This window comes from Pseudopodoces humilis, chromosome 6 (assembly GCF_049639895.1).
Source record: "Pseudopodoces humilis isolate 2021_Gansu_Grassland_sample_001 chromosome 6, ASM4963989v1, whole genome shotgun sequence".
NCBI classification, from domain to species: domain Eukaryota; kingdom Metazoa; phylum Chordata; class Aves; order Passeriformes; family Paridae; genus Pseudopodoces; species Pseudopodoces humilis.
In genome coordinates this window covers 5,849,184-5,862,672 of record NC_142205.1, presented here as the reverse complement: position 1 = coordinate 5,862,672, position 13,489 = coordinate 5,849,184, and the positions used below count along the sequence as shown (strand labels likewise).

Below are 13,489 nucleotides of genomic sequence, written 5' to 3'. Positions count from 1 at the left end.
ACAAACAGTTTAATTCTGGAATGTTCTTCACTGCTGAGCTGCAAGGATCTTCCCCCTACGGCACAAAGAAAATGCAATTTTGTTGTAAAGAAAATAATACAACAGATTCAGTTCAGTCTTATCTCTTTATAATCATGCCATTATTTCTCAGCACAGTCCAGGATGCTGCAGGATGTTGAGACTGTAGTAGAATTTAGTTTGCTCCCTGAGAATGTCCAATTTCTTCCCCTAATCCAGCTCTGATGATGGGATTCCCTCAGGATTTTCAATTACCCCACCCTCTTGCTGAAATTACAGCACTCCATTTTTTAAGATCTAATTATGAAATATTGAACAAAGAGAAACATGCAGGGAGACTATTTTTTAAGAACCACAGTAAAGTTTTGAAAACAATTAATGGTATGAAATTAGCAAAAGGTAAAGTTAAGGTGAACTTCAGCACAGGAAGCCTGATTGCCAGACATATCCACCCAAATGCATGGAAAACACAGCTTCAGGAAAGAGCCAAATGAAAACTCAGCTGACAAGGAAACAGCTTAGACTTTCCTGTCTCTTCTCACATGGGGTTTGGGTTTTTTTTCAGCATTTTGTTTCAGTGGAAGTTTTCCTTCCAAAGTCAAACACAGAAGAAATAGGGAGTTAAAGAGCAATGCTGAGTAGTGTAGAGTCACTACCTCTTCCTCCTGGTTCTTCCTCCGCTTTTTTTCTGTAGCATCACCATCTCCTTCATCAACTTCTGCATCAACAATGTTCTCTTCTTCCTCTGCTACAGCTTCCAGATTATTCCATGTCTAAAAATTCATGACAGACAGATAATCAGGCTGACTGCTAGGAAATATCAATAGCATCATAAGGCTTCAGCCAAACATCTGGAATTTAACAATCTCTTGTTCAATGTTCTGCCTTTACAGACAAATTAATTTCTATATGTCCACAAATCTTCAACTTTTAACAAGATGAATGTCTACAAGATGGATAAGTTGTCACTCTGCTCTGACAGTCCTTGATGGGAGAGGAGTGGCAGAAGGAACATGTAAAGCATTTCAATGAACAAAGGACCTTCCCCAGTGTTTTGACAACCACTGCTCCAACAGGACACTGATCTGGGAGCAAGCAGAGTGATTTTGTCTCAAAGAAGCTAAAATGAACAGGCATTTTCAGAGTACAGTCTTAAGCAAATCAGGATTTAATACACAAAAATTTTAATTTCCTTGTTAATTTTATGAGAATGCAAAGACAGTTTATGTATGAAGTATTTAAGTTGTAATATATTATTCACACATTTTGTGTACACTGAAACATGCTACACTTTCCCAAATCTGGTTCTCAACAACAGTGAAAGGAAGTGAGGTGTTTTTCAGGTGATGTTTTTTTTGTACCTTGTCTTGTTCATCATCTAAATCCTTCCGAGTTGTCTTCCGAGTGCTGACTTCATTAAAGGATGCCATCTTTGTAGTCTTCTTTTTAATTGCTTCCAGAAGAACTTTAAAGAACCTGACAGAAGAAGCAACTCAGAACGTCAAAGCTCAGCAGTGGCACAGAAAATCTGAAGTTGTCAAAAAATTTATTTATTTTGGTTAACAAGCCAGTCAATTCATAACAGGATATTATTCCCTGCTGTATGCAAAAGTACTTCTAGGATAATGCAAATAACTTTTCTCAGCCCTTTCTGATTCATTTAGTAATCAAAAGGTTGTTATGAGCTCTGTCACTGTCACAGATGTAGCTGTGCATCCAAAGCATAAAATTCTACACCCATCTGGATATAAAATCTGCACATCAAATTGACCTTCAGAAGAGATGGTTCATTCCTGGACTTGAATAATACAATTACCAATTTTATTCAAGACATAAAAGCAACTGTGTAAATATTTTCTGCACATCTGCTGGAACTGTTGCCCTAAAAGTCACACCAGCTGTAATCAACCACATGCAAAGCCTGTAAAAAGGCAAAAGAAGAGCAAATATTAAATTATCTGAAAGCAAACTCACCTTGTTTCAATGAAGTGCAAGATCTGCCTGGGCTTCACACACTTCTCCTCTCGGTAATATTCATGGGGCAAGAACTGGAATTTGATTTTGTAGAGGCGATGCTTGTTCAGCTTGTTTTTCACATGCAGGGATTCCTCGATGTCCACTCTCTGCAAGACCTACAAAACATTTCCAAGTAGGAATGTTACTCCTTTGATGAAGACATTTCATTTACTTCCTGCAGTTCCAGTGCTTTCCACAGGAGACCAGAATTACACAAGGCTAACTGGCAAACTTTTCTGGCTTTGCTCCTGGGCAAAAGGACTGTACCCTACTGCACTTTTTGACTTAGTCTTCCCAACAATTAACTCAGACAATACTGGAAGAACACCCTCACCTCCTACCCAGCTCCTTCACAAGAGATTACCCTTCTCAAGGGGACTACAGCTTCATTTTACTGACCATGCTCACAGAGCAGGATAGCATCCCAGCACACAGCTAAGTCTTAACCTGATCTTTGCTGCTTTGAACTCACTAGAGCAGAACAGGAGAGGGGAGGGCAGTAGGAAAGCACAGAGCTGTACTCTTAGGAAGAGAGGGAACACAGAACTACACATCACAGTGTATTCAATCTCCACAGAGACACATGCTTTGCTTTTATTGAGCACAGCCATTTCTGTGAGATTAGGAAGGGGTGGGGGATGGATAGAAAGGTCTCTACCTGAGCTCTGTGTTAATCACAGCCAGATTAGCTTTCTCAAAGACAAAACAGAATCCCTCCAATTCTACAGACTGAAGAAAATGTGCTTGAAAAAAAGGCAAAGGTTATGGCACAGCAAACACTGATGAGCTCGAAGAGGAGAGTCTGTTTTGCTGACTCTCAAAGGATGCACTGAAAAAGAGGCTCACCTCAGCTAAGCACACTCTTGTGAGCTGTTTCTTAAGGTGTTTCATCTTCTTGAGAGCTTTTTTGGTGTTGAGCACAGGAACACTCATCATTGGTGTTTTAATGTTTGAGCTGGCCACCATCAGTATTTCCCGCAACCTTTAAACAAAGAATAATAATTTGAATTAAGCCATTAAATCATGATTATCTAGGTCATTTCATTAGGCAGAATGCAGCAACTGGCAGTTCCACCAAAGCCATGTGCACCAAGAGCTGTGGTTACACTGCAATGCTCCTTTTCTCTGTTCTGATTCCCCACCAGGCACAGCACAACAGCAGCCTCACTGCCTCAGCTGGAATATTCCCCCAGTTATGAGAATAGATGATAAATTGTTCCAAGAACAGAAGGACTAATGAGGTCTGTTTCCTACAGATGCATGATGGATGCTTCCTTGTATGTTCTTCCCCTCCCCTGCTTCTCTGAAGGAACACAATCCCCTTCCACTTAAGGCATCCCACACTCCCCTATGAGGCCAGGTCAGGAACCACATTATTCCAAATAAACTGATGATCTGCTGTATATCAGATTAGAGTAGGGGGCCTTCACAGATGTTTAGTATCTGGAAAATGAACCAAAATAACTGGAAAATTGAAAAACATTAAAATAGTTCTGAACATACAAAATTTACAAGTACATTGAAGGACTGTTCACCCTCAATATTCACATATATACCTGCTTGTGTACCTAGCACAATTCCATACCTAAGTGCCTAAAATAAAGGGCCCATTGAGGACAAAGCTTTCTCACCTTGGAATACCCAATGTGACATTCATTTCACCTCTGCCAGCAAAGTGAAAGGTGTTCAGAGTCATCTGTGTTGAAGGTTCCCCAATACTCTGAGCAGCAAGAAGCCCCACAGCTTCTCCTGGGTCACAAAGAGAACGCTGCCACTTTAAATACAACAGATCCTTTAATCTGGAGAGAGGAAATGAGAGATTTAGCTTAACATACCCAACAAAAAACTCAGAAAATAATCAATCATTGCTCAGTTCAATAGTTACACCTTTGAGACAATTTCTTCTGGTAGCTTACAGATAAATACACTCCAGAAACTGTAAAATTGTCTATCCCCATCTGCTCTGACAAACACAGCCCATTAACACAGAACTGGGGCCTTGGCCAAACTATATTTTATTTCTGTGCCAATTCCCAGAATGTCAAAAGAGAGTCCATTTACTCCCACTTGCACTTTCTAACTGCCTTGCTAACTCCAAGGTGCATCAAGGGAATACTTTGTTTTTCAAGATTACTTGAAAGTATTATTTTATATGTATGGGGACAGCAATACACTGTTGTTATTCCAGAGAGGCTTTGCTAAAGCCCTCAGTAGTATGGAAAAATCAGGTTTGGAAGGAACAGATAACCAGAGCCTCTCCATTGCACACTAAGCACATTTGGCTTTCAAGAACCATTCTGAAATCCACTGCTTAGTTTCACAAAGGCTTGGTAAAAACTTTCCAGTTTTAGCAAACTGACTCCAAAAAGGTATTCTGGGTTTTGGCTCAGTGCAAAGAAGAAGACACTCAGAGGTTTTTTACCTATCAGAAGAAAGTGCTGGGTGCATGTAACTCCAGCTGCTCTCAGATTGCCATTTATTAATATAGCCTTCGACTCCATTTTCAAATGTTTCTGAAACAGATGCAAAATAAGTATCTGGACGCCAAACCCCAAGGCTTGGGTCAGGACACTTATTTGTCTTCTTCAGATACTTCCTTCGTTTCTTTTCATCAAGCTCATACCACATCTTCAACAACTGAAAATAAAAGGAAGATTTTAAGCTGGCTGGTTTATCCACAGTAAGAGCACAAGCAATCAAGCAGCAGTGAGGAAGGAAAAGATAACCTGTGCAGAATGTAAGGGTGTACACAACACAGCAAACAGCTCAGCTACAAACACAGTGTTCTCCTTTCCCTGATATTTAGCACTTTTGAAGCCAAATTATTTCAAGATTCTTTACATGCTTAAAAATCCCCTAACTTATGTATCCATAGTAACTACTCCAGAAATCAGTGAAATACGGCCTCAAAGAATGATTTTAACTGGGAGTGAACACTCAATACACTTAAACCCTTGCTTGTAGCTGACTCTCACCTCACCTGTCCAAAGCTGAAATGAAAAAGGAGCTTATTATCAAAAAGTGTCAAGAGCAACACAAATTCAGCATAGCTCAATAAATGAACCTCTGATTAGGAAAAACAGCTTTTGCAGACAAGCTCACAGAGTCATCTCTCAACATATACAACCCGGAGTTTCATGCTAACTGCCCAAGTTCCACCAGGATAAATTCCTTGTGACAGCAAGGCAGTGAAGCAGGACCTGTCTGCATTTTGTGTCCATTCACACCATCTTCATTAGAAACCATATCATAGAGACCATGATGGACAAGAGACTTAAGCAGGAGTGGTTTTTTGGAAAAACTAGACATGGCTGTCTCAGCCCTCTAATTTCTGGTATCAAACAGACTCTCATCCAGCTAGCAGACAGCTGTCCATGCAAGGGAGATTTACTTTGTGTACATGAAAAAAACCAAATAACCCACCAATAAACAGAAACAACCCCTCCAAACCATTCACAAACATGACCTGTTTTCTAACAACACATTTATCTCAGTTTTTAGTCCCTTCCCTAGCACTAGGACCCACAGATTTTAATAGATCTCAGCTTATCACCCACATAGTTGACATGATTCCTTTCAAAGGCAACTTGTTTAGTTAGACTGTGAAACACAGTTTGAGATACACAGAGCGATTAAAAAAAGAAGATACTGAATTCTGTAACTTCTTTTGAAGGGTTTGGTCACTTCAACTGCTTCTGTGTTACCTGTAATGTAGCAGGATCTCTTCCATTCTTTATTTCACCTCCTGGAAGCTCTGCTTTCAAACTTGCCAATTTCTTTTGGGAAAACAACAGAAAGCCTCCTTTTCTTTGCAGAGAGTTTTGGTGTCTGGCTCGCCACTTTTTGATGGCTTTGAAGTGCTGGTTAGCTTGGTGACACTCCATCCTTGCTAAAGCTTCATCCAGATGGTTTGTCTTCTGGATTACCTGTCAGAAAGTCATCTGTGTGGTTATTCTTCTCTCAGTCCTCACTGTCCCAGAAAAGGCAAAGCAAACTGAAAAGGTCATCTGCTGTCACTGCTGTAAAACAATTTTCAAATTTGGTTTTCAACCCAACTGAGACAGAGCTCCTTATAACTTTATGTTATTATCACCACTCTATAATAAGCAGTGGTGATACTGGTAAAAGGAAGTTTATCAAACTTGACAGACTGAAAAGTGAAGTTTTTGTTGAATTGAAGTGCAGAGTTAGAACAGACAGTGCTCTGCTGAAATTGAGACTGCTTAAATCATGCTGCAGACTTCAGATTGCTTCCATACTTTAAACACAATGGCAAATAAAACTGTATGTTACTCTGAAAGTAATTGAGACAAACAAGTTTTGCCACTGGATCACTGACAGATAGGCCATATGTTGACCATGTGTTGCAGTCTCCCCTTCACCCCTCATAAATCCTTAAGATTTAGGTGTTCTACCTCGTAGTTTTCTGCAATGAAAGGAAACTGCTCAGGTTGTAAGAACTGAGTTTTAGGGATGTCAAGCCCATCTTCACCATACAGAAACTGCACCACACTGCCATCACTGTCTCGCACAGTCAGGTCATACTGAACTACCAGTCCTTCCAAATGTTTTATGATACACCTATTTCAGAGGGAAAAAATGGGTGGGAAAATAAAAAAAAAAAGAGGGAAGAAAAATGCTGTTAAGAGGCTACAAAGCAACAAGAATGATACAACTCTAACACAAAAAACACTGTTTTCATCAGCATCTTAAGTGTAGTTAAGGGCTGATCAGGAATTCCAGAAGCCAAAATCCTATAGACCCAACACTCATGTGAAATGCTTAATTTGCAAAACTTTCAGTTGCTCCCCTCCAGCTTCCTTAGACTGATCTGATTTAAAATGAAATGGTAAATTACTGTCCATTTCTGCTGTCACACTTTAACAGTTTTCTGAAAGAAAGGGGCATCCCTCCTTTGGCACTCATCACTACCCTCTGAAACAATTAAAAAAGTTCCATTTTCTTCTGTATACACTGGAGTTGTTGCTTGACTAAAGACAAGAGCCACACAACGTGGCCAAGAAAAACTAGAGTTGCCTGGAACATGTACACTTAAATATATTTATACCAGAAAAAAAGATTTCTGCAAAAGGAAAAACTGCTGCTGTTATGTGCCAGAGGTAAGTTTGAAATTACAATGTTCCAGCTGATCTAGATGTCTAGAAAATTGTACTTAGAACAAACATTCAGCATTCAGACTATTTTGTAAAAATCAAATACAGTGAATTTAATCTAAGCAATACAGGCACTTACTGTCTACAGAACTCTCTCAGAAAAAAAGAGAAAAATCAACCAACCAACAAAAGGACCTTTTAAAGGCTCCAATTCTAAACCAGGCCTCCTACCTTTGCAGGTACCCAGACCGGCTGGTTTTGACAGCTGTATCCACAAGACCTTCCCTGCCAGCCATGCAGTGAAAGAAGAATTCCTAAACACAAGCACAATACCATCAGCATTCTGCTAATAAGTGCATCAAAGCTGTCAATTTATGTTCTTCCTCAAAAGCTTCCTATGAAAACAGGGTGAACAAAGTCCATTTATCTATAAGTGCAGATACTCTCTATTAAAATACCAAGACTTAAATAAACTTTAGTATCAACACAAGCATCCTTAAACTTACAGAAGGTCTGATCCCAGTGAGAAATCTGCCAGTCACAAATCCTCCTGAGCTAGGGGAAAAGTCATAAGGCTGGAAACATGGCAGGGATTTGCCAGATGCCATCAGTGGGGGTCTTCGGCCTTCCAGCTCAATCTGGCCCAGCAAACAAGAAATCTAAATGTGGACAGGAAGGAAAGGAAACATCATTCTTCCATCCAACTTTTCATTCACATAAGCTTAGTAATTTGTCTTGAAAAATACAGGAAAAAAATGTCAGATATTCAGTAAATGCTCTGTAGCTCAATGTGGACTTGTTCATTAAATGTTCTAGCTCCTGAGGGGCAGAAAATGCATGGAGATCTCACCTGTTTTTTTAAGTTATTCCAGTATCCTGACTCATCCTCAACATTACCTCAAAATCTCATTCTGTATGCTTATTTTAACACAGAGATGTGAAACTAAAAATACTGTAAATAGTTTTTAGGTCCCTACATTACCGTCACCACTTCTCAGCAGTGTACTAAAAACAGAACAAAAACCTCAACCCAAAATGCTCTCTCTCTTGAGCTGTGGTCATTCTCTGCATTTTCGATGACATTTTTATAGTCTCTCTTGCTTAGTGTCTGTGTTGCAAATGTCAAAATGAAAATGTGTCCTTGCCACTTCTACCAAAACCAAAGATTATGTTGTTCTTATTCAGAAGTTGAAGAAGAGGGTCAGTCTCCAACAGAGGCCAGGAGAAGTTATTTCTCCTACAGTAGGTTTGTTTGTATAAACTGCAGCATTCTTTCTCAAAAGCAGGTCTGCTATTTCAGTAAATCCTGATGTACTGAGGAGCAATTCAGAAATAGTGTTATAATAAAAATAGTGTTATTATAAAAACAGTGTTATAATAAACACTGACTCTCTTCCATCACCCACTGAGGTCTTTGTTACATTCTTCTGATATTTTTCCATGCCAAAGTCCCGAATGAAAACCTTGCTCTGGCATCAGATATCCCCACAAGAGCCTCCCAACATTTTATAATCTAGCACACATCACATCAGCACATGTGGCTGCTAAACATATTCTGGCTGTGATTACCTGCATTGTGTTCACAGTGGATCCTTTGGCTCCTGACTGTACCATCAACTGCAAATTGTTCTCTGGAAAGCTCCTGTGGAGACCAAGGGGCATGCAAACCTACAGAGTTGTGGGGGAGAGAAGGGAACAAAACCAAATGTTATTAATCAAATAATAAACCCAAGAAATTCCTGTGGAAGGCTTTAACAAAGTGAAACAATGAGTAATCACAAACACTCCTATTTATAATTTCAAAAGTATCTTGAATATTAAATCATCTTCTCACTCAGGGAGGACAAGGCTGAGGAAAAGAGGCAGCATGTGGAGCCTCATGCTGGGGACAGAAGGAAAAGCTTCAGCCTCCAGAAGAGTCAGGCACTGCTTACCCACGTTAATTAATTTAATAAGAAAGTTAAACAAGATTAGTATGCACAGATGCCTCAATGCCAACCTTGTTGACTTCATTGTTGTAACTATTTACTTCCTCCTTGAATTTCATATCAACCATGTTGAAATCCCTCTGGTCTTTGCAGAGATGGGCATCCTGCCACTTCCCTTGGACCTCCTCACACGATGCTGCTTCTGGCAAATTAAGAGCAGCTCTGACAGCCTGAAAGTAAAATATAGGAAGTTTTAGGATTTAAGCAGGCATGACTGAACAAGGCAGTATTTCCAAAATTTTGCATTATGGAAGGAAAAATAAATCTGCAAAACAGACTTACTTCAATACCACTCTGTCTTGACCTTTCAATGATTTTTTTTCTTTTGCGGTCTGCTTCAGGTTTAACCAAAATATCTTCAATCCCTGTTAAAGAGGGGAGACAGAACACAATGGTCTAAACTGAAAAAAGGAGTCAAGGAAGGAACCACATTTGGTGTCAGGGATTTTGAGTGAAGAGCTGGGAAAGAAAATCACAATGAAAGTTATCATGATGGTTAGACTCAGAGTCTGCAGTTTGACAAGAAAAAAAAATATGAGTAGCTTTTGGATGGAGAAGTTGTAAGCCATTAAAAAAAAAAAAAATAACAACATCAACTAAGCAGTAAGAGTGCAAAATCAACTCCCTAATTAAGAAGTCTTAACTTCAAGTCTCTAAAAATCTTAATTGGTGCACTTGCACAAACTAATGTTTTATGGACCAGCCACATCAAACTGGATTTTTTCTTCCATCCACATCAAACTTCCTATTAGCTGAACTTTTCACAATCTGGCATTTCTTAGCTTTTTCTTAGAAGATAAATTAAAGATCCTTGAGGTGACAGCACCGGGGAACAGATTAAACACTGCAAACTGAACTCCTGTGAGCTGTTTTTAAGGAGTCCTGCCACAGACACTAAAATGGTCACTAAAATGGCTGTGTCAAAACACCAAATCCCAAATTCCTGCTCCAGCCTCACTTCTCTTCTGATGTTTTAACTGCCTAGTGGTCTCAGGCTTGTTATCTTTTCCTAACTAGTTTTTGCACCCTGGCTCTCAGGAGTCCTGTGTCCTACAGTTAAACAGTCACCTTCCTCACTCCAAAAAATACTGTTCCCCCTCCCCTGGCTCACAGCAGTCTGTTGGTCCCTCACTACTGCTAACAGTTGACTGTGTCTCCATAACTCTTGTATGATTTGAAAACCTGTAATGAAAGCTTTTCAAACTCATTTACCAGAAGTTTTACAGCAAAATGTGATGCACAAGACTTGATCACCAAGCCCTTAAAGTTCTTCCATCTTGCTTTGTCAGTTGCTCTGCTTTCTATGCAATAATTACTTTTCAGAGAAGCAAAACACAAGGTTTTGATCTAAACAAAATTTCAACACAGGACATATTAACTGTGTAAACTTTGGCTAGGCAGGACAGAAAAGAGAAACTGTTGGACATACTCAAGACTGTACCTTCTCTTTATGCTTAGAAGGCCAGCTATGCACCAACAAAAAAAAACAAGATAAAAAGAAGGCAGGCAGGCAGCTATCCCACCCAAGGGCAGTCTTGAAGAATTTTATTAACAGAAATACCATGTATTATGCCCAGCCATGTCTGGTTTATACCTCAGGAGGTGCTGCAGTGCTGCAGGTACTCACCCATGGTAAATCCCCTGTACAGCTGCAGGTAAGCAGTGAAGAGGCGCCCCAGACATGTCAGCACTTTCCCACTGACTTCACCCCCATAGATCTCATAACAGCAGTGGACAAGCCCATAGGCAGAGCTGCCAAAGTGAGCTTTGTCCAAGACTCCACACAGTAATTCCCCATCTCTGATAATAACCTGAAAAATAAAACACACCTTTGAATCAGCAATTTTAACCTTACTATGACCTCTACAGGTTTTTCTGTGTAATCTATGCGAAAATTGGTTTAAAGTTTAAAAAGCTTCCATTTGGTGAATGGTTAAATGTGGTCAGATTATCTGTACTTCCAGAATTTATAGCAGAAATGAAACTTCTAAAACCACCTGCATTTTTCCACCTATAAAGTCCGACAATGAAGACACATGGTCTAACAAAAACAGATGGAATTTACCTAAGTGATGGCCACAGAGAACCTTCCTGACTCCCAGGCCTATCCTTCAATCACCCACTTCTGGCAGGAACTGATGTCAAATATCTGCTTCTAACTTTGTTATCTGCCTTGTTCCTCTCCCCCTCCTTTACTGTACACACAATTTTAATACAACACAGCCCAGTCCAACCCCCAGAATTGTCACGTACCTGAGATTCACACATTGAATCAAGATTCAGACATCCTTTTGCAGGTCCCTTTACCCAGGCTCTCCCACCAATTTTTGCTTTCCCAGTCAAATTCAGTGGAGCACGATTGTCTGGAATGATGTTTATTAACAAAGTGGAAACAACCTATAAAGGAGGATGAGTGGCAGGAATTATTTTTTTTGTATAATCGCTTCTCAACATAAAAAAATCTGGCATGAATTGAGAAAAGCAACATCCTGCATGCATTCTTTCCACAGACAGCAAAGTGCTGAAAGCTTGGAAATCTGATAAGGCAGGAATATCCTCCTCCTACTCTACCCTCTGAAGGATCAGTGAGCTAAGACACATCATTATTCAGAAATATAAAACAGCAGAGGTTTTTAGATACATGAAAATATAACAAAAAAAAAAAAAAGGAAGAAAGCTGTCTGTTGGGTTTTACAGCTCAGAAACACACACCAAAATCCACAGGATGCTGATGGGATCTGGCCTTACAAACACCCTTAGCAGCACTGGTTTTAGCACTAGCATTCTGCTCATTTTGAGACCACCAGCATTCTTTAACCCAGTAAATGATAAACTACCTGCTTTCCTGTCCATAATCGCTGTGGCTTCATAATGGCAGGAGGAAATATTTTAATTCTTCCTTTTTTGTCTGTCAGCCCTCGGTACACGAGCTCCATGTACTGCTCTCTGGTGAAAAAGCAGCCCCGGATTGTCATGCTGACTCCAGAAATCATGTGATCCTGTATCAGGCCAGGAAGTGGCTTCCCATCCTAAAGAGGTAACAACAAAAAGCTGGTGATGGGGGGGTTAATAAGTCGTGTGCCTCCAGCCCCCAAAATTATTTCCCTGGGTAAAAGCACTTAAGTGATTTGTAAAGAACTCATCATTACAGCACAACTCTCTACTGAATCGCCTCTGGACACTGACTCTCAAAGGAACAAGACTGTTTGGATGTGCTGGGTCTTCTTTAGAGGAGCAGAACCCCAAGTGGAGAAAGAACACAGAAATAAACCTCAAAAGTAAGTAAACAGAATTTTAAAAAATTATCTAGTTTATCATTAGACAAAATAAACAAAAGTGATTGTATCTAGAAATAGATTTCTCTGGCAGTTTTGCTTGCCTTTGGCACCAGGTACTGCTCATCAGTGAAGGCTAAGGTGTAGGCTTCTGCTCTGCCCAGCTCGCTCTGCGGGAAATGGGCGTTCATTTCATCCCCATCGAAGTCAGCGTTGTAAGCCTTGCAGTTGGCGTAGTGAAGCCTCAGCACCTTCTCCCCAGGCAGGATTCGGGCCCTGTGAGCTTGGATGGAAGGTCTGTGAAGCGTGGGCTGGCGGTTCAGCAACAGCACATCCCCGTTCTTAATGTGCCGACACACCTGCCAGAGAGATTTGGTTGCTGCCTACAAGGCATGGTCGTGCCTCAGAAAGGACTAATCTATCTTTAAATACACACACATCCAAAACATCTTCTTTCTGGTATTCATGTTCTGTGCAAAACAGATTCACAGAGAATCAAGACTGCTTTTCCCTGAATGCCCTCTGATCGCCACCAAACAACTATTCCCCATTAACTCCCCCAAACCACAGTGATCAATCAATCAGTTCTTCATCCAAAGCCCACTGGGCTGAACTGATACCTCCCACAATACACCAGCCCTGGACCCTCTAGACTAAGGTAGTAATATGACCCAGTGGCTGAAGCAGAGGCCAGGAATCTCTTCATTTCATCTTTGAGTAAAATACAATATATCCTTATCTAGAACACTCTCTCAGAACAGTCTCATTTTAACTTTTCTGATAGTAGCATCCAAATAATCACTTAAATGATTATCAACAGGAGTGTTGATGTTGTTTATACAATCTAAATACTATTAAGTTTAAATCTGTGTCAGGTTCTGAAAGAACTGACATAGAAATACTCAGACTTAAATTTCAAATCTCTGCTAAGCCTTTATGAGAGACAAAGTAATACGTAACAATGTGAAAACACTATTAACCATCAAAACTTTTGCCCTAGTAACTAAATAGTATATTTTAAACTCTTGCAAGGGATGGAGATACAGTCAGGAAGTTTCAAAGGCTGATTAAGATGTAG

At 40.0% G+C, this 13,489-nt stretch overlaps 1 protein-coding gene across 1 annotated transcript in view; it reads right to left on the bottom strand.

The window, feature by feature from the left end:
- Window positions 1-13,489, bottom strand: part of POLR1A (RNA polymerase I subunit A) — a 29,343-nt gene that overhangs the window by 6,697 nt on the left and 9,157 nt on the right. Inside the window, exons 13-29 of the mRNA XM_014263161.2 lie at window positions 12,516-12,770; window positions 11,974-12,165; window positions 11,390-11,533; window positions 10,764-10,947; window positions 9,419-9,501; window positions 9,148-9,306; window positions 8,718-8,816; window positions 7,655-7,807; window positions 7,380-7,462; window positions 6,450-6,615; window positions 5,739-5,960; window positions 4,457-4,671; window positions 3,666-3,833; window positions 2,881-3,016; window positions 1,993-2,150; window positions 1,380-1,494; window positions 675-791 (exon numbers count right to left, since the gene is read on the bottom strand). Of these exons, the coding sequence (XP_014118636.2) occupies window positions 675-791; window positions 1,380-1,494; window positions 1,993-2,150; window positions 2,881-3,016; window positions 3,666-3,833; window positions 4,457-4,671; window positions 5,739-5,960; window positions 6,450-6,615; window positions 7,380-7,462; window positions 7,655-7,807; window positions 8,718-8,816; window positions 9,148-9,306; window positions 9,419-9,501; window positions 10,764-10,947; window positions 11,390-11,533; window positions 11,974-12,165; window positions 12,516-12,770 (2,649 nt within the window). The remainder of the gene's footprint in view (window positions 1-674; window positions 792-1,379; window positions 1,495-1,992; window positions 2,151-2,880; window positions 3,017-3,665; window positions 3,834-4,456; window positions 4,672-5,738; window positions 5,961-6,449; window positions 6,616-7,379; window positions 7,463-7,654; window positions 7,808-8,717; window positions 8,817-9,147; window positions 9,307-9,418; window positions 9,502-10,763; window positions 10,948-11,389; window positions 11,534-11,973; window positions 12,166-12,515; window positions 12,771-13,489) is intronic.